The sequence below is a fragment of the Cricetulus griseus genome, chromosome 4 (genome assembly GCF_003668045.3).
Source record: "Cricetulus griseus strain 17A/GY chromosome 4, alternate assembly CriGri-PICRH-1.0, whole genome shotgun sequence".
NCBI classification, from domain to species: domain Eukaryota; kingdom Metazoa; phylum Chordata; class Mammalia; order Rodentia; family Cricetidae; genus Cricetulus; species Cricetulus griseus.
Window position 1 is genome coordinate 46,436,068 of NC_048597.1, and position 25,250 is coordinate 46,461,317.

The 25,250-nt window shown below is 41.0% G+C and overlaps 1 protein-coding gene across 2 annotated transcripts in view; it reads right to left on the minus strand.

The window, feature by feature from the left end:
* The window catches only part of Ccdc191 (coiled-coil domain containing 191), a 68,150-nt gene that overhangs the window by 11,650 nt on the left and 31,250 nt on the right, over positions 1-25,250 (minus strand). For both annotated transcript variants that reach the window (XM_027412648.2, XM_035444544.1), the window contains exons 8-13: positions 24,343-24,533; positions 16,169-16,418; positions 11,629-12,089; positions 10,786-10,889; positions 8,658-8,740; positions 7,934-8,035 (exon numbers count right to left, since the gene is read on the minus strand). In XM_027412648.2, coding sequence (XP_027268449.1) covers positions 7,934-8,035; positions 8,658-8,740; positions 10,786-10,889; positions 11,629-12,089; positions 16,169-16,418; positions 24,343-24,533 — 1,191 coding nt within the window. The remainder of the gene's footprint in view (positions 1-7,933; positions 8,036-8,657; positions 8,741-10,785; positions 10,890-11,628; positions 12,090-16,168; positions 16,419-24,342; positions 24,534-25,250) is intronic.

Genomic DNA, 25,250 nt, shown 5'->3' on the forward strand with positions numbered 1-25,250 from the left:
TTGATGCAGCCGCTTGCGGATTGCTGTTATTTTTGGCTGGTCTGTGAGAAAAGGGGTGGGGGTGAAATTGTTTGATACAGCCGTTTGCGGATTGATGTTACTTTTGGCTGGCATGTAAGCTCCAGGGCTCAAACCAAGAGATCACCCAAGCGCTTATATTTTGGCTAACTATGCTTAAGCAATAGGCCGCCGGCCAGACAGCTCTTGCACACCCGGAGCCTAGGCTCATTGCACAGGGTAGAGTGTCTGGTCTGGGCAGCCCAATGAGGGATGCTGAGCAAAGGCATCGCACAGAGTTGCCTATTATGCAGGCTTCTCTGGGAGGTACGTTGACCTGCATAAGGGTTACCTGCCCTGAGACTCCCTTTCCCAGAAAAACGGCAGAGGACAGGTCAAGAGCGCTTCGGGTCAAGCTAACAGCCTGATGGCGACTCTTGTACACAGTCTTAATGTTTGATTTTGGGAAGGTTCAACCTCTACCTCTATCCCTCAACATATGGGTGACCTATTTGCTTGTAATAATATAAAGCCTTTTCATTAATTAATAAAAAAAGGGGGATATGTAGGAAGCCGGTTCCTGCATTATCCATTACAATAATAGGTGCCTGAAGACACCAAGATGTAAATTACTTCACAGGCGCTGGGTAATTTCCATTCCTTTGATCTCTGCCTATCCCGTGGCTCATTTTGGCCTGAGGAGCTGAAGCCATTCATAGGGTAACACGTCCCAGGCGGCTGGCCAGCCTTTATAAGGGATGGTTTTCTTGGTTCAATGTCTCCGCTCTGGGAAGCTTATGCTCTTTCACTCTCAAGATGCATTAAAGCTTGTCTGCAGAAGGATCCGAGTGTCCCATGTGTGATTTCTTGCTGGCGAGAAATACAGAGCGCGCGGGACACACCATTGCTGCCATATTTGACATGCTTTCCCGTGAGGGTCACAGAAAGAGGAAGCTGTAGCCATGCCCAACCTTTGTACCCCTTCCTCCTGAAAACAGAGGGCCACTTTATCATGGACTTTTCCCTGAAAACTTCCTTCCTCCTACTTAATATTACATGTTGTCTTGATTAATCTTTTGTCAACTTGATACTAGCTAGAATTATCTGGGAAGAGGATCCCCAACTGAGATTGTCTGTGGGCAAATCACTAGGCATTGTTTTGATTAGATGTGGGAGGGCCCAGCTCACTATGGGCCATCCCTGGGCAAGTGGTCCTGGGTGGTGTATAAGAAAGCAGGCTGAGCAAGCCATGGGGAGCAAGCCAGTAAGCAGCACCCCTCCATTATCTCCACTTCAGTTCCTGCCTTGGCTTCCCTAATAATGGTCTGTAACCCATGAGCCAAACAAACTCTTCTTCTCCAAGCTGCTTTTGGCCCTGGTCTTTATCATAGCAAAAGAAAACCAAACTAAGACTCATGTCCTTTTCCACACACAGAACTGAGCTTATCTTTTATTCCGTATGCAGAGAAATATATGTGATTGTCCCCGAGACAATCTGTCACAGCAATAGGAGGGTTACTCAGCTATCTAATTACAAAGTATGGGACCTCTACTGGACAGTCTGCCGATAAATGCAATGAGCAAAAAAATCTGCCAACTAAAAGAAGTTAAACCAGGTTTCTCTCAAGGGCAGCCAGGCACGTACAACTGACAGACAAGTCACAGCAGGCACTGGTTCACGAGTGCCACCAAGCTTTTGTTGTCCATAGGAATAACATCCCCATGGTCATGGAGGTTGTGTATCTGGGTCAGCTATGTGAAATATACAAGGAAGGCGGGGGCTGCTTGTGCAGAGTATGGTGCCTCAAAAGCCCCGAGACCATGGGACAAACCGAGTGGCTAGCACACGGAGCACAGCATGCTCACACAACTGAAACATCCACTCGAGAGCTGAAATCTCTCTCAAGGAAGGCTCACTCACTCACAGCCAGTCTGCAATTGCACTGATCTCAAATGTAGGTGGTTACAGACTGAATGGAAGCTGGTCTAAATGAAAAAGCTTTTGTCTGTTGCTATGGGCTGGCATTTCTAAAAAGGGAAGGTTTGGGCTTGGTAAAGTGAGATAAAATACTCTCCTGGCCAGTAATTTTTTTCAGTCGTTTTTGGTCTGTTCAAGCATTTTGCTTCCAACAAGAAAAAAGCCAGACAGAGAACAGAAGTAATGTCTTTTGGTGAACTGAGCTGAGGCATGTAATCATCCCCCAAACTGGAGAGACAGGTACTATTAGGGGGCTTACCTGAGAATGCACAAACTACAAGAGACTGAACTGCTAAAGTAGTCATTTTGATGAAATGCTTGTTGTGCAGGGAGGTGGTGAAAATACACCACCGTGAGAAGGGTAAGGCTCACGAGAGTGCTTCCATTCCTCTGTAGACTTTTCCTCCTCCGTGAACACCAAATGTTTTCACAAAGATGATAAGGAGACACAAGAGGAGGTTTCCTAATAGTCTGGCTGGGAGAGAGAAAAGAGAAGAGCAGCAGCCCCAAATCTGCCAGAGCATTCTTTGTTGTTGTTATTTTTTTACTTTATTTACTTTTGTTTTTATGTGCATTGGTATTTTGCCTGCATGTATGTCTGTGAGGGTGTTGGGTTTCTTGGAACTGAAGTTACAGACAGTTGTGAGCTGCCACATGGGTGCTGGGAATTGAACCTGGGTCATCTGGAAGAACAGGAAGTGCTTGTAACTGCTGCACCATCTCTCCAGCCCAGCCCAAAGCATTCTTCTTCTGAGAATGAAAGCTCTGTCTACAGCTACCACCTGAGAACAGTGGGGTGCCCATATTGTGGCCAGTGAGGGCACTTTGGGAAGTCTGCCAAATGAGATCCCTCCCCAACAACTGCTGTAGGGAAGGGACAGTCACAGAGCCAGGAGGGAAGTGAGGTAACAATGACAGTAGTTCAGTTTCTACACAGGAACAGAAACTCCAGAACCAGAGCTGGGCACGCCCAAGACTGAAATATAATCAGAGTAGGGACTACGTCCCTTCACCCCCACCTCATCACCTACTTACAAACACTGTGTTACAAAACAGGAGGAACTGGAGAGGACAAGGCTTCTGGGGAGCAGCACAGAGAGAAGACCCAAAGCCAAGTCACTAAAAAAGTAAAGCCTCTGGTGTCCATAGCAACAACAAAAGGCAACGGTAGTAACCGCAGCAACAGTAAACATCAAACAAAACCCAATTCCTGCCTAGATTAACACAAATCTCCACACTAAAGCCCTACACACTCAAATTTCTATTGCTTTAAGCAAATGTCTGGCTTTCAACAACAATATATATAATACACCAAAAGATAAGGATAATTTCCAGAACAATAAAACAATCACCAGAACAAGACACAGATATGACAAAAATGGTGAAGTATCAGAATTTTAAATAATGTACGTCCGTGTTAGAGACTACAATGGAAAAGGTGGACATCATTCAATGGCAGATAGGTGAATACAGTAGACATGAAAACCACAAGGTTCAAAACAAAAAGTGCTAGACGATAAAAATGAGGTAACAGACATGAAGAGGGCCTTCAATGTAGTTTTAACAAGATGAAATAGCTGAAGAAAGACCCAGACAACTTGAAAATAAAAGCAAGGAAGTCACCATAACTGCAAAGCAGCAAGAGTGAGAAACTGGTACAGCTGAGAAATAGAACACTTGCATGACTTGAAACCTGGAAGGAGAATGAAAAGAGGCAGCTGAAACATTTGAAGAACAATGGGTAAAGGTATTTTTAAATTTTACGGCAAAACCCCAAACTACATATCAAAGAAATTTAAAACTACAAGGCAAGCAACCTAACAAACAAACCCTATCTAGGGAAATCATATTCAAGAGGGAGACACTGAAACAGTCTTGACAGCAGGAGAGGGAAGAAACTCCTCTAGCCAACTGTTAGAGACTGAAGTCCATACGTTGAAACCCTAACTCTAAGTTTCAGTAAATGATCCATGAAAAAAGCAGTGAAAGGGTAGGGAACCCGACAGGAATCATGTCCTTGTAAGATATTCCAGACAGCTTTCTGCTTTCTTCCTCCTCCTGAACCTCTACCAAAGAAAAGGTCCTGTGAGGACACGAGGGACTGAGGCTGTCTGAAAGGAAGGAAGCAGGTTAGACGCTGAAGGACTCTGCCACCAGAAGCCCTGCCCCATGACATAGATGAAAAATTTAGATCTGGAAAAAAAAGAATTTAGATCTACACAAAGAAATAAAGAACACTAGTAATGGAAGGAAAACTCCAACGATCCTATCATCAATACCACTAAAAGGCAAGTGTGTAAGTCAGTTTAGCAAGGCACCGAGTATCACATAATACAAGCAAATACAACAGGAATAACCTGGGAGAGACAAAATGAAATCCAAGGATGTAAGGCTCTCAGATGACAGGGGAAGTATGTGATTTGAAGGTGGATGGAGATTATTAAACACTAGACAGGGCCGGGTGTTGGTGGCGCACGCCTTTAATCCCAGCACTCGGGAGGCAGAGGCAGGCAGATCTCTGTGAGTTCGAGGCCAGCCTGGTCTCCAGAGCGAGTGCCAGGATAGGCTCCAAAGCTACACAGAGAAACCCTGTCTCGAAAAACAAAAAACAAAACAAAACAAAAGACACTAGACAACACAAAATATTCTTAAAAGGAAAACAAACAACTCAGTACAGGAGATAAGGTAGGATCATAAAGATACTTATTAAACTCAGAGAAGACAGGAAGAGAGAGAAATGGAGGACAAGTACCACAGATAGAACACAGCATGTTTTAATTCAATTATGTCAATGTCACTTTTGTTTAGTAGCATAAAAACTACAAAAACAGGGCTGGAGAGACAGCTCAGTGGTTAAGAGAACTGGCTGTTCTTCCAGAGGTCTTGAGTTCAATTCCCAGCAACCACATGGTGGCTCACAACCATCTATGCTGAGATCTGGTGCCCTCTTCTGGCCTGCAGAACATCTGGGGCAGAACACTATTATAATAAGTAAATAAATAAATAAATAAATAAATAAATTAAATAAATCTTTAAAAAAACAACAAAAACATTTTCTGGAAGACATTTTTCAGATTGGATACTTCCAGTTTGCTTTCTGTTCGGATAAACACTATGACCAACTTTCTTCCAGAATGCTGAAGAGGAAAGAATACTTTCAAACTCATTTTGTGGGCCAGTGTTAATCTGAACCAGAGTCAAACAAAGATGATGCAAGAACAGAACATACAGTCCAATATTCCTAATGAGTATCATTTCTTAAAACCTCAACAAAACAGTGCAAGTCAAGTTCAAGATTACATTAGAAATATTATATACCATAATCAAGTGACATCTATTCCAGGAATGTAAGGACAGTTTTATCTACACACATCAGTAAATGTGATACTCCATTTTGTAATAATAATAATAATAATAATAATAATAATAATAATAATAATAATATAATTAATAATTCCATGTTCATCTCAATAGAAGAAAAACAGAAAATTCAATATCCTTTATAATAAAAATTCTCAATGAATTGAATATATAAGGAATACTCAAGGATGAAAAATATGATGAACCACAGGAAACATAACATCCAACAGCTTAAGAGCTCCCAAATGAATTAATAGATCTGAAACAGATTTTGAGACAGAGGCTAACTCTGAACTCATTATAACAAACCATATATGTTTGAATCGATGGGAGTTAAGGTTCAAATTATCAGAGAGGACATTTGCAAGCAAAGAAGATGGATGGCTATAATAAGCCCTCTAGTCCTGGATTAGAGCTGGAGACATCAGTATGAGTTCACTTTAATTGTATAAGAAGGAAAGGTTATAATCAGATGTGTATGCATGGCTATATATGTATATATATATATACATACATATATACATGGCTATATACATATATACATACACACATGCATATGTGTGTGTATGTATGTGTGTGTGTGTGTATGTATGTATATATGTATGTATGTCATCTACCCCTATCTTCCAACATTCCAGAATCAGGAATGTTCCAGCAGTAACAGCAGTGCCCAGACCTTCTTTTCCAGCTACCATATAGAACTAAGGCATCTTGAAAAAAAAATGTCTGATTCTAGGGCTTAGCAGTGAAAATATGAGATTAAAAAAACTGCAGAGAATAAGTTGTTCAGAAAGGACAGAAGGCTAGGGGCACACCTAACCAGAAGCCAGCCTCAAAGAGCTCCCAAAGCCAGCCAAAACCACAATTTAAATAATAAAGTTAATAACAGTATTTTCATCATCCAAAGTACAAAATAAATATACATGAGTCCATAATTATATAAATGATAACTGAATAAAAAAATGAAGGAAGCAACCAATTTTATTTACAGAATTCCTAGTATTGACTGTAGATACTCTTCCAGGGAGGGTATGGAGCTGAACTGTTCCTTCTCCCTGTCTTGAGAGAAGACTGGGCTTAACAAATCTCTCTCTCAGGATAAAGTGTGAAAAGGAAAAACTGGAAACTACAGTGATGAAACCTGTTAGGCACTGGCTAACTCAATTTGTCACATAGACATGAACAGATATACTTCATATGGATATCATGTACAATGCTGCCATGCATTTAAGAGGGACCGAGTGTCACCCTAAAAACCCTCTAGTGTAGAGGAATTGTCTGAAGAACACCAAACACAAATGAAGGAACATTTTTGAAATCTCCTGAAAAGTCAGGACAGATGAGTAAAGACTGAATCTGTCACAACCCAGAGGGCACTAAGGGGACAAGGCAACTGCAGGGATGTGAGATCCCAAGGTAGGTCTTGAATATTCTTGGAAAAACAATGTCTGCAGTAATGTGTTCAGGATGACTTCTGATGAATGCTACGTGGTGGTATTGGTTAGCATTAGATGAGCAAGACATACAGCACACTACTATTTTTTCTTAAGCACACCTTACAATGTTTCTGTAAATCTGTATTAGTCCAAAACAAAGATTTGTAAAGAGCATCATTGTATATATAAATTAAGCAGCCCTGAAGAATTCTGAATATACTTATGATACTCTAGAAAAGAAAAAGAAGAAAATTTACAGCTATCTATACCTACGGACAGACAATGATCAATCTATTAACAAAGAGATGCTAAGATGCTGTAATAGAATTAATTCTTAGTGCTGGGCTCAGATATTTTCCCTTTCTTTGTAGTTCTCAAGTTTTCTACAGTGAGCAGATATGAGAGACACACTTGTTATACCATATGTTTTAAAAATCATTTTGTTGCTTTACAGTAGTATGACCTCAAGTCATTCCATGGTACATTACATTTATAAAAAAAAAGGGCTTGTAGTCAGATATGTATGTCGACTTTGGCATATTGTGTCTCTTTTCTGGAGACTCATAATGTCTGGTAAGATGTCAAAAGTTTTGGGAAGTCAACTAATTAAGGAACTTTGTTTATCTTAAACAGCATTTTCCAAAACCATTTGACTACCGAATTTACACTTTCTCAAAACAGCTTACTATTTCAGGAGTGACTAGGGCGACATGGAATATAACACATGTTGGGGAAATGTGTTTTAGAATATCTCACCAGTTTTTAAGGGAAGAAACAGCTGCTTTTAGAGATTTCTTATGTTGATTTAGCAAAGGATGAAAATGCTTTTACTGTTTCCAGAATCTATGTGGATTTTGCCTCAGATGACTTCTTGACTCCCTTTATCCTGTGTAGCATCTGACACAGCAAATACTCTACTGTATTTCCTCCAATAGATAAGGTCATGTCTTGTCAACTAGCATTTAATAACTCGTCTTCCAAACACTCGGAAGCATATTTTCCTCTAATTGTTCATTGTCTATTCACTCATTCACCACATTTGCTAAGAGCATCCTATGTCCTAGGTACACCAATGGCTAACAGAATGAGTAGAGAGCCACCAGATCACTACAATGGGCCTCAACAGAGAGGCAACTGGCTAAAGACAAGAGACTCCACTAACCATCTTCTTCAGCCTCTTTTCCTCTCGTTTTCTCTCAAGCTGAGCTTCCTTTTCTTCGGCATCCTTCTTTTGGCGTTCTTCCTCTTGGGCCTTTAACTGAGCCTGAATAAAATTAGAAGACAGAAAACTCAGACCCCTTCCCCTGAGTGGGAAAGGAGATCTTTTGTGGTGAGGCAGTCAGCTATCCACCAAGTGCCAGTCCTGCCCCTGAACTACCAATGCGTCTTGTGACACTGCACATGAATATAACATTTCATGATAAAATGACTATTTCACTTCTTATTTTCACCTGTGAAACAGGAAGTCTGGTGTGGTGAAATCTGGTTAGCCCACCCCTAACAGAACTGTTAATTTTTTTTTCTTGTAAGTGCAAATTTTACTTCTGACAGTAGGTCAAGATACATATCTACTTTGGAAGATACATTGTTTGCAAAGTCATTGGGTCAGACATCTGTCACCTACAGCATACTAATTGTGGTTATCTGTGAACCTTCCAGTCTGCTGGCTGTCATTCACTTTTGTAACATTTCCTTTCTGCTCTGCTAATGATGTTGAGTACAACCTCCCTTATTTTCCTAAAGCTGAATTCAAAGGGGTGGGCCACAAGCCTTTCCTAAGTTGTTCTAACTCTACTATCTCAGGAGGCATGGACAAGCAAGGTTCCAGTTTTGGAAATCTGAACAAGTCACTTTTCTTGCCTCAGTTTGCATTCCGAATTTATTACCAATTTGTCTTCTTCTTGTTTTTTCTTCCTTTCTGCCAAGATCCGCCTACGTTCAGCTCGTTGAATTGCTCTCTCTTCCATGGCTAAAAAATAGTAACATAGTCCCAATATAAAAAAAATTATGAGGCACTTTGTAAAATAAGTGTCTCCATATTATAGTCACATTTAGAGTTATCATTAGAGTTTTCTTGTCAATTGAACATTCTGACATATGGAGCTTATGTAACTCAACAGGTTAAAGACCTAACATCAGCAATAATGAACAATATACACATTCATTACATTTTTGTTTACTTTTTTAAGAATATATTTCTAGTGGTTTAAATAAGACAATGTTCCTGGATGGTGGACTTTTACTATATGAAACTCAGAAATCAGAATTTTAATATATTGTTAATGAACAAGAAAAATGTAACTACAGCTAACAAGTACTTGGAGAGTAGAAAATTCATTAAATCTCACTTTAAGTGAGGCTATGCATTTTTTGGTGAAGCCACTGTCCATGGTCTGTACAACAACAAAAGCTGAAGTTGGGGTCATGGTGAATACATTTCAATGTAGTTTTCAGACCCAGGCACCCAGATGGGCAGGAAATGGAAGTGAACCAGGCATTTGGAGAACTGGCATCAGAATGAATTTGAGTGTCAGACTCCTGTTCTTGACAGTTTATTAAATATCGATCCAAAAGAAACAAATGTGCAAGATGGTCTGATAATACGACTGTAACAGTCAGGGCTGGCGCGGGGAGGGGGGCATGGGCAGCAGGAGCACTGAGTTCTGCTCACGAAGCCAGCCAATGGTTACTTTCCATTCCTTGAACATTTAAGTCCAAGTTTTAAGAATTAATAAACAAAAAACTCACCAAGCTATTTCTTACGGATATTAAGTGTCTGCTTTGCCACAAAAGATTAGTGGTGGTAGCACAGATGGCAGAGTGAGACTGTCCTTAAGGAGGCAGAAATAGATTAGAAGATTAAAGAGCGGAGAAACAGAGTCTCAGCAACACATCTCTCCGATCTTTCCTAGATTGAGTCATTAAAGGCTACTTGAAAAATAGGCTGGGATTCTAAAATAGGTAAGTCATTGATCAAACAATAATTTTAAAAACTTATCACAATGAACTGGACATTTCCTGGTCAGCCTCAGTAGTGGGCAAAGCCAGCGTCAGCTGCTGCCCTGCCAGATGGTTGATATATAGACAGCCAATCTCTTCATTGACAGAAATGACCACAGTACCCTTCAGATGTCATTACTTCTTGCTAGGGTGGCAATTTTGCCATAGCTTAAAAAAAAAACTAGATTTACAAAACTCAACATAATTGTCAAAATACTCTCCACTGCATGTACACACACACACACACACACACACACACACACACACACACACACACACACACGGGGGGGGGGAGCAGAGCAGCTAGCTATGTGCTAAAATTAATTAGCAGAATCACTAGGTAGGTCTTGAGGAATGCTTCTACTCTCAAAGCATTATTTAGTTTTTAAATAAAGAGTTCCATGTGCATCTAAAATGCTATTAAATTAAACTATCTGGTTTATACATCTCATTACCAAAATGGCACTATTAAGACAATGCATCATAAAATGGCAGAATAACTTGACTTGAATTGCTATGAACTCCTCAGTGTTTTGGCATCGATGGAGTATAATGGCAGATGAACTTGATCAGTGTTTAGCCTTTGCCTCTACTCAGGGGTCTCAATTGTGTATCCCCCAACGTCCCCCCCATTGTCCACAATCCAAATCTCTAATTAGAGAAAAATGATGTACCTTTCATAACTCTGTGTGTGTGTGTGTGTGTGTGTGTGTGTGTGCGCGTGTATACATGTGCACACACACACACACACACACACACACACACACACACACACACACACACACACACACACACGCACGCACATATAGCTGGGAAGGCCACCAGGGCTGGCAAAAGGGAAAGAAAAGAGAGTATCAAGGCTCTTGAGCATCCCATTCCTCCATGTCATGAGTCTTAGATTTTCACCAGGCTTTACCACGTCTCAAAGCCTAAGAGTGCTAAGCAGGCAGTCCCAGACAAACGCTACTCCAGTAGAAAAGGCAACCATCATGAGAGCCATCTAGACAGCCTTGCCTTTCAGTAAGGGATGGGGTGCTGTTGGGTTCTTTTTGGATGCAGAAAGACAATTTCTGGAACCAGTTCTACTATCTTCACACCTTTTGGAAAGAACAGATGACCTGGGAGAAAATAAGGAGAAAAAGAAAAGAAAAAAACAATTTAAATCAATAATTAGCTTCCTTCAAAGTCTTCACACCTGAGGAACTCAAAACACTAAACAAGGTTCAGTTTAACTCTTTGAGTTACACCCAGACTAATGTCGGCACAGGAGGACCCCATCCTTGTCTTCTGATCTGTTCTCCTAATGACCTTCACCACACATCAACTATGTCTCAGGCACACCTGAGACTGTCTTAAGAGACTTTTGAGAATGAGAACTCCTATTCCAAGCCTGAAGGTACATAATTTTACTTCAAACAATAAGCAAAGTAATTACTCAGCCCTGGGGCTGGTCCATAGGGTCCATGTTGTCTGCCTGGGCTTCTCAGCATTACACAGAATCAGAAACCCAGAAATCTAGTTAGAACAAGCATTCTTCTCTTTCCCTGCACAATTACAAAGTTCCTCTCACAATGGCAGCTACCACCCAGTGCTCACTATATAATGCAATCTACCTAGGCAGCCTTTGCTTTAAATATCTATGTACCCCTCAAGGGCAAATCAGAATACATGCGGCTTCTTGGCTGTGAGTATACAGACGACATAACAACCACGGAGTGTAGAAACCAAGCAGTGTGAGTGTACAGACTACATAAAGACCATGGAGCATAGAAGCCAAGCAAAGATATTCAGCAGCCTCTTTCTTAAAGGCAAACCCCCTCCAAACAATGTCAGAGAGCTCTGACACTGCTGGCATACTTCAGAAGTCTCTGGCAGGTTCCCTGTGGCTCCTCTGCTCCTCTGGGATTGGACAGAAGATGACTCTGTGCTTCTGTGACTGATGCTGCACGCTCAGCTGCCCACCGGGCCTCAGCCAACCGCTGGTTTTCCTTCAGCTTCTGAATGGTTTTCTGCTGTTCCTTGAGTTTCTTCTTTTGCTTCTCAATCAGCTGTTGCTGGTACACATGGCGATTGTGGAAATGGCCCACACAAACAGGCTCTGCTTCCTGGCTAGTGGTCTCAGGCTTTTCATGGCTACCAGGCTGTTCAGCGATCTCAGCATCTGGAGTCTTGGGCTGCTTTGCATCAGCTGTGCTCCCAGAGACATTTGGGAGGGGACCCTGAAAATTCCCCTTGGTTGTTCTTCCTGGGGAATGGCTGAGTATACAATCACTGCTCCTCATGGGTAGCTTTTCCCAGGCAGTGGGCATGATGGTGACCTGGGGAAAAAGATAATAATCTAATTCAATGCTGATAGGCTGAGATCCTGGCTTGGTGTCATTAGTGTTGTTTTGTTCAATGACACAAATATGCTGCACCTCAGCTAGAATTGCCCTGCTCTCCAGGTGAGGGTGCCTCAGATACCACCAGCTTAGCACTGTGAACCTCTCAGGATGTCCACTCCACGTAAGAGTGAGTGGGAACGTGGCCACAGCTGTGAGAGTTGTTGTCATGGGCCAAGGCATCTGCAATGAGCTGGAAGGAACTGCCTCTTTCAGTTGTATGGGAGAATATTTCATGTAGCTCAGGCTGGCCTTGAACTAAAGATCCTCCTGTTTCCCCTTGCCAAAAGTTCTGGGACTACAGGCATGTACCGCCATGCCCAACCTTCTCTTAGGATTTTCTCAAGTTCATTTTGTAACTAGACAAGTTCATTTCTTAATAAAAAAAATTAAACATAAAATTAACTCTAAAATTTGCAGAAATCTGAGTATTTTGTGGTGTGGGAAACATTTTTTTTTCCTCAAGAATGTTTGAAAACTTTCTTCTTCACCTTAGATACTTGGAGACTTTTTCTTAAGTCTAAACGTGCGTGTGTGTGTGTGTGTGTGTGTGTGTGTGTGTGTGTGTGTGTGTGTGTATGTATGTATGTATATATGTGTGGTATGTGTATATATGTATGTGTGTATGTATGTGTGTAGGTATGTGTGTATGTATATGTATGAAAGCCTATTGTATAGTAATTTTTTTTGTTTTACAAAGGAAAAATACTTTTTGCTGACCCTTTTCATTTAAAGGTAACAACAGTAAGAACTTGGTAAGAAAAAAGGTTTCTTTCAGCTATCAGCTATTTCTTAAGATGCAGCAGATCTGTTCTTTCAAGGCCTGTTCTGTCTTTACCAAATTCATCCTTAGAAACAGTACAGACTTCAACCCCAGGTCTGATTTCGACACCAGTCTTCACTCTTTTCAACTATCTGTTTGGGGAAGTTTTGGTAAAGCCAGGTCTATGCAAATATCTGTACTACACAAGAACAACTTTATCTACATACCTTGTATTAGCATACAACATAACACCTTTTAAAGATATAAACTTCCTTTATAGATAGGATTCATACTCCATGACGTTATCTGGGGGGAAGGAAAGAAGCATTCCTAAGAGCAAAATTTAGTCTGGCCAAAATTTGTGTCAAGTTAGAATGTTTGAGTTCATGATCTGATCAGCTACCAATTCTGCATGTGCATTGGCATGCAGGAAAAGCCATGAGTGGTCCCATGTTAAAAGCCTTCAGCACTAACAGGGTACCGTCCTCAGGGACTCAAAAGTATTGTCCACGATGATGGAAATGCTTTCCAAGACTTAGCTCAAGTGAGGGATGTGATCCAGGGAAACTCGGACACGTTAAAGACTTTTAAAAACAACCTTTTATTTTAGAAATGTCAGTGGACATTTATTCATGAGAACACGTGCTTATGTAATTTAGCATCAAGCAGGGTGGATGTTTTAGGTGCTTTTAAACCTTGTGGTAATGACCCCTTATTAGCCCAGCAAGACTGCATAAAAGCTTCGAGTACAGCAACAAGGTTTCTTTTGGATCATGGTAACTTCTGAAGGTAGAAACAGGAGAATGAAACAAAAGCTTAGTGGTACAGTTTGTACTCACTGGAAGAGAACTGCACAGCCTGGTCTACACAGCTGGTAGGGGAAATTACCTACTAGCTAATGGATAATTTTGAAATCTTTCAAGGCATTTCATTTGCTCATGTTTCACTGTACATCCTAGAAAAGATGGAAGTTTGTTTCATGAACCATAAGGTCTATTTTAGTCCCTTCTTTTCTCTTGCTCTATTTTTTTTCCACAGAATTATTTGCTTGATAAAACTTTTTCTACTTTGCTTTATATACTTGGAGGCTTTTTTCCTGAAATATATATGTGCACATTATATATATATATGTGTGTGTGTGTGTGTGTGTGTGTGTACATATGTATATCATACAGTAATTTTTTGTTTTACACAGGAAAAGTATTTTTGCTGACTTTTTTTCATTTAAAGGTAACAACAGTAGAACTTGTTAAGAAAAAAAAGGGTTCCATTCAGCTATTTCTTAAGATATAAATCTTTTCTGGGTTTCAATGGAGATGAAATTATCTAGCTGATATAAAGGTAGATAAAATGCCTGGGGGAAGGGCCCAGAATGTTACATAAACCCCATAAGCATTCTCACTGCCCTTCTTTGTTGAGAGTCCGCTTAAATGAAAGCCAGACTGCTTGCTCACAGTAATCAGGGTATAAAGCAAGGCTGAGACCCTCAGGTGCCCAATTTAATTTTATGTGTCTGAGTTAAGTACTTAATAGCACTCAGAGCAGGGTGGAGGCAGAGGATCTCCTAAGGTTTTTTACAAGACATGTGAACAAAGGAGGAAAAATTGTTTTGAGTGACCTCATAAAAAATGAACAGCTGGGCACAGCATCAAACCCCAAACCAAACCAAAAAGGCATATCACCAAGTGGACAAAAGGTCTGCAGTACACATAATAATGTAAGTATCAATATTCCTAAAAGTATAAAGAACTTCTGTAAATAAAGCAGATACGCACACAGCAGAAAAATGAACAAAGGTACTAGGAGGTGACTTACTTATGCCTGTCTTCTTATATCCATATTTATATATATAGGCAATATAAAAATGCTTCATTTTACTAGCAATAAAAATGTAAACGATAAAGAAACAAGACAAAATAAGATAAAAATAGAATATGCATTCTCTCTTAAAATATTTACCCTAAGTAAAGCATTATGCATATATGCAAAGACTTAGTTACTACTGGGATGTTCAGTGAACACTGAAATAGAGACAAACTGAAAACTTAAATTTCAGCCATCCGTTGACTTAAACAACTTCTAGTTTTAGGTTTGCCATAGAATATCATGTAGGCATTACAAAACGGTGGCAGAGAACTGTAGTCCATAACCAGGGTAGATATCAAGTTCACCTGTAGAACTACTTTAATGAAGAACTTTGGTTAAGGTATATTTAATAATATAAAAATGTCCATGTTCTATTTAGGAAATTCAAAGGCTGTTTATAGGAAATTAAATAGTTATGTTCATATTTAAAAAAAAAACCAACCAAACAAAACCCACAGAACAGCCTTGCATAAAACCAACACTTAAGAAGGCAAGAGGATTGGGAGTTCAAGGCCAACCTTTGCTACTGAGTGTTTTTTAGGCCAGCCTGTACTATATGAGACCAGGTCTCAAAAAGAAAGAAAAAAAGAAAGAGAGAGAGAGAGAGAGAGAGAGAGAGAGAGGAAGGGAGGGGTGGAGAGGGGAGGAGGGGGAGAGGGAGAGTGGAAGGAAGGAAGGCAGGAAGGAAGGAAAGAAGGAAAGAAAGAAGAAACAAAACAACAAGCCTTCGTTTTCCTGATTACAGCAGGCTAGATTTCTTCAGTGACCTGGTTGAGGGAAATTTAAAGCTAAATAAAATATTAATAATAACAAATTTATATATGCTTCAACAGAGAAAAGAATAGGTATCTCTACTTCCATGTTACCCCCAGGTAATGGAATTATAGACTTGGTTGTTTATTAAGACTGGCCTTGAACTCACTAAACAGCCCAGGCTGACTTGGAGATTGCAACTACTGGTATATAAAAAATAAATAAATTCCTGCTGATTTTTATCCTACCAAATTGTCACAATTAGTATGAACAACTTTTCTTATTAGAAAAAAATTAACAATACATTATATCACAAGTTTATCCAAAAGCATATAAAGATTAAGAGTTGTTAGTAAGTTTTCTTTACTCATCTCTTTCTAAAGGTTATTCACTTAGCTGTTATGAATCCCTTCTGTATCATGTCCTTACCAACTTTCAGCTAGCCCAACATTGATGTATGACTATTAGACAATTCCAGTCAAGGAAATAGTAACAGTCTGAGTGGTAACCCCTGTGTTCTGCAGCAGCCCTAACTTTTGCATAGCCTAGACAAGGCAAGCTGATTTCAGCTGCTGTAAGAGTGCAACGCTCAGATGCAAATCTGTAATGAAGCCCAAACAAAGGAACAGTGTACCTCTCCACTTCCTGCTGGCTGGTCCACCACAGCTGTTGCCTCTGCAAGATGATGGATACCCAGTGACCCATTAGAATTGAGTTTCCCGAGAGAGGCTGCCTTCAGCAGCTCATCCATTTTCTTCCTAGTTTGCTCCTTTGCTCGAGCCAGCTCCCTCTTTATAACTTCTGAACCATGCCAACGCTGCCATTCGGAAAAGCAGTATCGAAGAACTTGTTTCCGGTTAAACTCAGTAGCGAGCTGTTGTTTTCTAAGAGACAAAGTACATCCATTAAAAAAAGAAGAAGAAGAAGAGTCCATTTATAGTGTTAGTGGATAATACAAATGAAACATGAGGCCAAAGAAGTTCCTGAAATGTTCCATCTTATCATGTTACAGTAAACTAAATGAAATGACTTACATCCCAGCATTGCCTTTAAGAAGAAAAAGCAATTGTACTGTTCTATCTTCCCACTAAGACATATTAGTTTATATTATATATACATGTAACTATTTTGAAAAGAAGCATGCATTAGGGAAAGAGAGATTCAGGCAGGGGTGGAAATCTACGGCAGGTAGGTTAGGAGAAAACTCAATAACTTAGCCATATCACCCTGTGATGCCAATAATTATGACTCATCACTGGGCGGTGGCGGTGCACGCCTTTAATCCCCGCACTCGAGAAGCAGAGGTAGGTGGAACTCTGTGAGTTTGAGGTCAACCTGGTCTACAAAGCAAGTTCCAGGACAGCTAGGGCTGTTACACAGAGAAAACCTTGTCTCAAAAACAAAAACAAAAACAAAAACAAAAACAAACAAGCAACAAAAAGACTTATCAAAATCTAAGTCAAACTCTGAAGGTGATCTTGGTAAAGACAGGCTCAGGAAGAGGATCATTGAAGAGGACCAAAGCCTTGAACTGTTGTGAAGACATTAGCTAAACACTAGACACATGTGAAGAGCACAGGCCAGGCTCCCACTCTCAGGGAGCTCAGCCATCACCTAAGAAAGAGCTACTTTGGGCTCCTAGAACCTTCATAAACAGTGACCCTGGCTGGTTGGAGTTGGGAGTGGACACTTGATTTCTCCATGGGAAAAATCCCCAAGAGACATCATGGTGGAAGTCGGTCAAGAATTCAAGGCTTGGAGCTGTGTGGACTGGAGTTTAGATCCCCAGAGGCAAGGTAAACACCAGGTATGTATAGTAGCCTGTCTGTAATCTCAAAACAAGAATCATTAGATCAACCTGGCTAGCATGCCGATGTCAGCAAGAGACCTTGACTCAATACATAAGGGAAAGAGCAATATAAGACACCTGACACAACCTTGGGCCTCCATCTGCACACATGTGAACGTCACGTCTAATTGGACAACACACACACACACACACACACACACACACACACACACACACGGGATTCAAGACTAGAGGTTTCTTGTATCTATCTACTGGGGAATGGTTATCCCTGTGACCTTGGAACTTATTATGTGATTCATTATGTAGCCTCAGGTGTCCATTTGGAGACTTAAAATCCAATATTGTTTATTTGCCTTTTTGGTTTTATCTGGTAAACATAACTAAGTTCTCTACAGCACTGTTTCCATAACTCTTTCTATTAAACATTATACATACACTCTGGGGTCCTGTGAGGAAAATCATAACCATATAAATCAGTGAGTGAGGAGAACATTTCTAGAGATTAAAAAAAAAGACTAGCATACTTTTGTTTATGACTGTTTTGCCTGCATGTACATACATATTCAGACCACACGCATGTATGCAGAACCCAGCGAGGCCAGAAGAGGATGTCAGATCCCTCTGGAACTGTAGTTACAGAAGGCTGTGATACCACCCCACATGAGGGTACCCCAAACTGAATCCAGGTGTTTTGCAAGAGCATCAAGTACTTTTAACTGCTGAGTCACCTCTCTAGCCCCCATTTCTAGTTTCTCTTTGACTTCTGATGGTTACCTATAGTGAAAAATGTGACATCACAACTTAATATAGAAGTTTATATGTAAACTTAAATGAAACTAAAGTATATATATATAGCTGAAACAAAGTTTCACCAAATGGTAGTTCCCCTTGCTACCAAAAATGCACTGCTATTTCTAATCCAGTCATGAGATATAAGCACCTCAGCTGCCATGGTTTTTAACATACCTTCTAAAAATGTGGAGACTGAACTGTAACATTATGAAGAAGTAGAGCCCTGGAAAGGTAACTGAGAAGCTGGGGATCATAGCTCAGAACTATAGTGCTTACCTGCAAGCCAAAACATGAAAACAACTATCAGGCCATGAAGGCTCTGCCCCTGGAAACAGACTGATGCTCTTGTCTTGGAGCTGGGTTACTAATGAAAACGGTGAGAGCCCGGCTCCTGTCTGTGCAGTGTGTGCTTGTTTGCCCTTGTCATGCCAGTACTATGCTCTTGGTTTCTAAGTCCCCAGATCTAGGAACCAAATAAACTTCTATTGTTCATAAATTATTCGGCCTATACTACTCTGCTACAGCCACAGAATATTGACCAGGACATTTTCCAACAACATATATCATTATATTTAATTGATCTTTATAATGGTTGATTATAAAGTCGATGATGGCTGACAAATACTTGGTGACTGGCAGATATCTTCTATACTAAAAGTATACTATAAGTCATAATAAAAACATATGCATTTACTATAATGGAAATAAACTGTCTAATGAGACTGCCTTGATACAATTTTTAGAGCAGGCAGTAAGTTAAGTAGCAGGGAAATCTCCAAAAGCTAAGCAGGGAGGCAGACAAAAACCTATAGTTTTCTCCAGTGAGTAAAACTTATAAATTTTAGGACAGAAGATGCTTGTTGCTGAGTCTGATTAATGTGAAATCCAATTTACATCAATCTTCTCGAGAGGGATGAGTGAGAGAGGCACCTGGTGTGCTAATATCGTTTTTACAGCATAAACAGCCCAAAGCAGCACTAGGCTTTTGCCCTTCAGTTCAATTCTTTAGATACTATGAAAGACAAAGAGAAAACCGTCTCTATAACTCTATCAAGACTAAGAATGTAGGAAAGTGAGAAGAAGGCGTGTTTGTTCCAGTGCTGAGAGCCCTCTCTGACGGCTGCACAGGAGATCTGGAATGCAGACAGGACTTCTGTGTTTGCCAGCTAAGGTGGAAGGGCAGAAGACAGACACTAAAACAAGAGAGGCTGCTTCCATGCCTGCTGCTCTGCACTTCATTTTGGCACAGTGACAATGTCCCATATGAACCAACTTGTATACTTTTTAAAAGACTGCACTAAAAATATAGCTAGTTCTGAAGAGGGGGCAGTGAATCACCTCAATTTCATAAAATCTTAGTGAGATGCCATCTCATAGGTAAATTCACCTGAAGAAAAAGCTTGACATACAGTTCCCAGGAACCATAAAGAAGGGCAGAGTGCCTTATGGAAAACAGCCTGTCCCAATATGCTTGTGAGCTAAATCAGAACATTTCTAGCAAGAGCATATAAATTGATCATCATAATTACATAACTGCCTGCAAAGAAAGGCTGTCTCCGAAGGCCTAAGAGTACAAAACAGGAACAATTTAAACAGGAATTCAAGTGTGAACCATGCTGCCCCCAGGATCAACACCTCTAACAGTGCTGTAGTGGAGGTGTGTATATGGAACCCTCAAAGTCAAGAGAGCTTCAAGCAGATCTGGGACAGTGGGCAAGTGGTTATGGTCTCTAAGCTATGATGCTTCCGCAGAAATGGTGCTGGGAACTCTACACTGTCTAGTCTTCAAACGATTTTTTTTCTTTTGTTACCTTAAATAACTAAAACAAAATCTAAAATACAGAATGAGATCCACACATAAAGTAATGCTATCTTACAGCAAGACTACTGGATATCTAAACCATGTCTTAATGTTTACATTTTTTTTTTTTGGGTGGAGGTTAAACAGTGAGCATGCAGAGATCAGAGGAAAACTTGCAGGAGTGAGTTCTCTCTTCCCACCATGTGGGTTCTGGGGATGGAACTTGGGTCGTCAGGCTTGATGGCAAGTACCTTCACCACCTGAGCCACTTCACTGGCCCTGAGTCTTGAATTTTTCAGAAGGGAATGGGAGAGGAAAGATAACCACATGCCAGTGATCTAAGTGCCGAAATCTGATGCAGAACACAACAGCAGCAGAACACAGGAGCAGCTGCATTTGGGATGAGCATCTTCAGCAGGAACAGGAAAGAGCAAGCTAATGCATTCAGTAATGTACCAGGTAGCCCCCAGGGAAATAGGGAATATGAGACAATTTTGTTTAAGAGAGTTTTTGAAGTGAGCCAGGCAGTGCAAGCCTGGCCTCTGACTGTCTTATTAGGAGCTCACCAGATGCGCATTCGACATGGCTTTTGGCCACTCACCCGGGAACCCTGGTGAGCACAGAGGGGAAGGCAACTGAACACGATTGACAGAAGTGCTCTGTCTATGATTCCCCAAAGAAGACTGAATGCAGAAGTATTAGGAGTGAAGAATATGGACAATCAAGGACTCTAGGAACAAAGAAGTGGGGGGAGGAGCTTGAGATATGGCAGAGAGCTTAAGGCATGTTCTAGGCAGAGCCAGTGGACAGGGAATGTGGAAGGTGGTTGGTACAACCTAGGACAGGTGCTTCATTGGAAAGTCCAGAGAAAGCAGAGGAACAGGACTAAAGAAGGGCCAGCAGACGGTACTGCAACCAAACCCTGCTTATTCCCATTTTTCTGTAGAGCTGCCTATAAATCCAAGGAAGAAGGGAGAGAGGAGTCATAGATAGGCAACCAACCTGTGAAAGTGAATATGCTAAGGAAATTGACAGTTCAAATTTCTATACCACCACATCAAATGTGTAAGTAATGAAGTTTTATGAAATTACCTAAGCAAATGAATCTGGAAATGTTTGTCATGTTGAAATTATAGTATGATATTATATTGACATTTAGTGAAACCATTAGTCACAATAACTTTTTTCCCCCATTTTATTTTATCTTATGTTTTGAGACCCAGGTCGACCTCCAGCCCCTGATGGCCCTGCCCTCTCCTCCCACATGCTAGGATTACAGGCATGCACCATCATACCCAACACACTCACTACTTCTGAAAGAAAAGAGATGGATGGAAATAGAGCGACCACAATTCCTATTAGGGAAAGCAAGATGCATTTGTAGGATAAGTGGATGAACCCTTGGAGCGGAGGTGAGACTGTGCACAGGCTCAGAAAGCCAAGGAGGATACTACATTATGAATGAGAACAGAGGGATTTGTTGTTGCTGTAAAAAGGAGTGGGAAGAACAGAAGATAGCTTGCAAGGCTGGGCCCTGCAGGGGAGCAGACCACTGGGGTGGGGTGTGTGTGGGGGAACCTCAGGGGACAAAACCACTGTGGGTGCAGAAACCAGGATGTGGATTCAGCTCACATCTGAATCATAGACAAGTGGTTTCAACAGCATCCTGCAATAAGTCACAGCATCACCTGTGTCTTGCCACCCGGTGAGCAGTAAGTCCCATGGGAGTGAGCATTCTACCACTGGCTCTCACCTACCCATGGGGCTCACTGGAGCACGAAGACTCCATCCGGTTAAACTTCAGGAAAGGAAGCAACCGAGCCTTCCTTCACTAACTGGCTCAGTTATCAATGTAGTCACTGTCCACTGACGCATGTGGAGCAACCTCAATGGGCACGATGAAGACGGTCCAGGTCTGAGTTTTCTAAAACAGATTCTAGGACAATATTCAACATACGGAGAGCTGGGGACTCAGAAGGGGCTGCAGAAACAGGTCCTCTGCCTCACTCCTTTCTCATAGAACCTGACACTTGTTAATTACCACTTAGTTCTCACATCATAATCTAAAGCAAATTGCAACACAGAAGAAACTCACGGCTAGCCTGGGAAACCATGACTAAGATGCTGTTTGTCTTAACTGGGAGGCAGTACTGTCTGCTAAAGGCATCCCAGGGACAAGGCTCTGGTCCCACACATGCTCCACTTGGCTTTATGAGAGTCACTTCTACTCTTGGGGCTTTCTTTCCTCATTTGTGAAATGAGGGGCTGGATCTGACAATCCTAAGGTGTCATCCTGCTCTAGGGTATTTTTTTTGTTCTAAAGCTTTATAGTAAAAAAAAAAAAAGTATTATAAGTTAAATATTTTCTAACTTTAACTGTTAAAACAATCTGAGTACCCATTCTGAACATTTAAAAATAGACACCTGAAAATAATTCAGATACCAGACTAAAAGTTCTGAGATCTTAAAAAAAATTGGCACACTATACTATTATGAAATCTCCATTTAGTGCCTTTATATTTAAACTGTTTAATTGGAATGGAATCCTGAGTTCTCCAGATTTTTCTTCTACAAGTTTCTTCTGGCACGCAAGTCTTACAGGCAGCTTTTAACTTTAACATTTCACTTTCCTCTCTGTGCCCTTACACTGTCTCCAGTTTACATACTTTACCCAGCAACCCCCACCCCCATCATTCAGTTTTCCAGTAGGCTGTCACCCAAGTCCTTACACCAGTCATGAGGTCCTGGGATTTTTGGAAACAGATTAAAGGAGAGTTCTCTCCATTGGCCCTTTCCACTGAAGATGTACCCCACTGTATAGTCCAAAAGAGTCATCCTTCTTCTTGAGAAGCTTTAGAAATTCACCTTATAACTAACTAATACCTAAAGTCCTTGGACTGGCATGTAAAGCTTTCCATGAGGGCTGGAGAGGATCAAGGGAGAAGAGCACTTGCTGCTCTTTCAAAGGATCCAAGTTCAGTTCCCAGAACTAACATGGAGGCTCACAACCATGTAGCTCCAGTTCCAGGAGATCTGATGGCCTCTCATGATTTCTACAGGCTTCTGCATACATGTGGTACACATACACTCGTGTGGGCCCACACACAAACACACAAATTAAAAAACAAAGAAGAGAGAAAACAAGCAACCAAGCATCTAGCTTCTTAAAAGTTGATGGACTTGAAGGCCACTTGTTTATCTCCAGCCAAACCAGAAGGCTACACTTCCACCCTGATGAATCCTGCTCTACACAATCTGAGGCACCTAACAGGCCAGTGACATTTCCTAGCAGCAGAAGGGAACATATTCCTCACTGTACAATATGCAGAACACTTACACTGTTTCTAGATACTGTTTATCTCACATAACTGAGTTCTTTGAGGACAATGAACCATGTGCTTAAAGCCTATATAACCTCATGTGTCCAACACCTACAAAACCTCCCAGGTCTGATGCCATCATCGGGTTGCACAGCTGTGCCTTTCAATATAACAACTCTTCTACATGCCATTCACTTCATTTTTCATCCTGAATGAATGGCAGTGTTGTCAGTAATGATCACACATAAGAACAGAATGGTTCCTTCCACTTCAGTGACATTGATTCCAGAATTAAAAGGTGATGGGCTGAGGGTGTGGAGCCCAGTAGTAAAATATACAAAGTCTTGGGTTCCAGAGCCAGCACTACTAAGCAACAACAAAGCAAAAATAACATGCACGTGCGTGTGCATGTATACACGTACATGCACACACACACACACACACACACACACACACACACACACACACACACACACACTACATCCCATGCAAAGTTAAACTTGAAAATGAAAAGAGAAAATGTATTTAATTTTAAGATAATGAAATTTTAAAAAAGTTTTATTTGACAATAAATTTTGTATGACACAGCACGAGCAAAGAGGGATTTGATATAAAAGCGACAGAAACCTCTAAATAAGGTGTGGAACAAAAGACAGCAGTGTGGGAGGAATCACTCTTGGCAGGTTGGTCCTCCCAGATGGATGTTCCCTGTGTCCTTAATTAACATTCTATGTGCAGACAGAAATTCTATCAATGAGAATTATTGGCATATAAACCAAACTCCCTCTTCAGAACTGTGAGATGGTAAAAGGTGCAGTGCTGTTCATTAGCAATGGAAGACCAATCTTTCCTTTACAGAAAGGGAATGGGCTTCATCAGTACATTTTAATCAGATAATCACTTTGCTTCTAATTTTCAGTTAAGTCTTTCTAGCTGTGGGTAACACAGGAGAACAGATCACTGTATCATAGCTGATTGCAGTGGACAGTGTTTTCTCGAGTTGATTTCTGGGCTCTTCAGAGGGAAGATGCCCTAGATGATAATAAGCACAGCAGAAGGATTTTCAAAGGGTCTAAGTAATGTACCTGTTCTCTTCCCTAAGGTCATTTTCCAAGGCTTGGGTCTCCCGCTCCAACTTCTGGGTTCGTGTATGGTCTCTCCAGGCTCGCAGGACCTTCAGTTGAAGCTTCCAGTCAGAAAGGGTCCCAGCTTTCCCCAGCTTAATCCTGTGGTCTAGAATCAGCTTATGCCAGGCAGAGAAATACCGTTTTTGACACTGAAGTGGAAACATTTGGAAAATCACCACCAATCAGCTTTTGTGTTTCAAATATGCTACACTGACAGTCCTGTCCTCAGATTTTCCTATCACACTGTTTTGAACAAATCTATTACCTGTGATTCTGATGGAATGGAACAAAGCTCAATTCTTTCATGCTTATAGGGTTGAGTAATACTTAATTCAGACATCAGAGGCAACCACAGCTTCATGACTTAAACTAAAATACTCAGTTCTCATTACAAGGCACAGTCCTGTGGTAATCGGGATAGCAGGTCATATGGTAGACAGGAACTAGAGACCTGCGGAGAGATGCTTCTGACATGACCTGCCCAGCTAGGATGTGTCTTGGGGCTTAAAATAGTAAGCCTTTAGTTCAATCCTGTCTTAGGCACCACTCCTGTCCTTCATGAGAGAACATGGGAGTTCTCAGGGGAGCTGTATGGGGCCTCTGTTCTTTGAAAACAAGACAACTAAAAATGACAAGCCTAGCTGGGCCACCACTAGTCATGTTATTGGGGTTTTGAGGAACAGGCCTAGAGATGTCCAGGTCATCATGTATCTATGCAGCCAACAGCAAATTAGACGAAGTCTACCACCCCTAACAAAGTCCCCAGGGTACTTTACTCATGATCCAGGTCTAAGGATAAAGCCACTACTACTCAGTCCTTGACTATATACTCTGTCCTCATAAAAACATGCTGTTCTTTCTTTCTA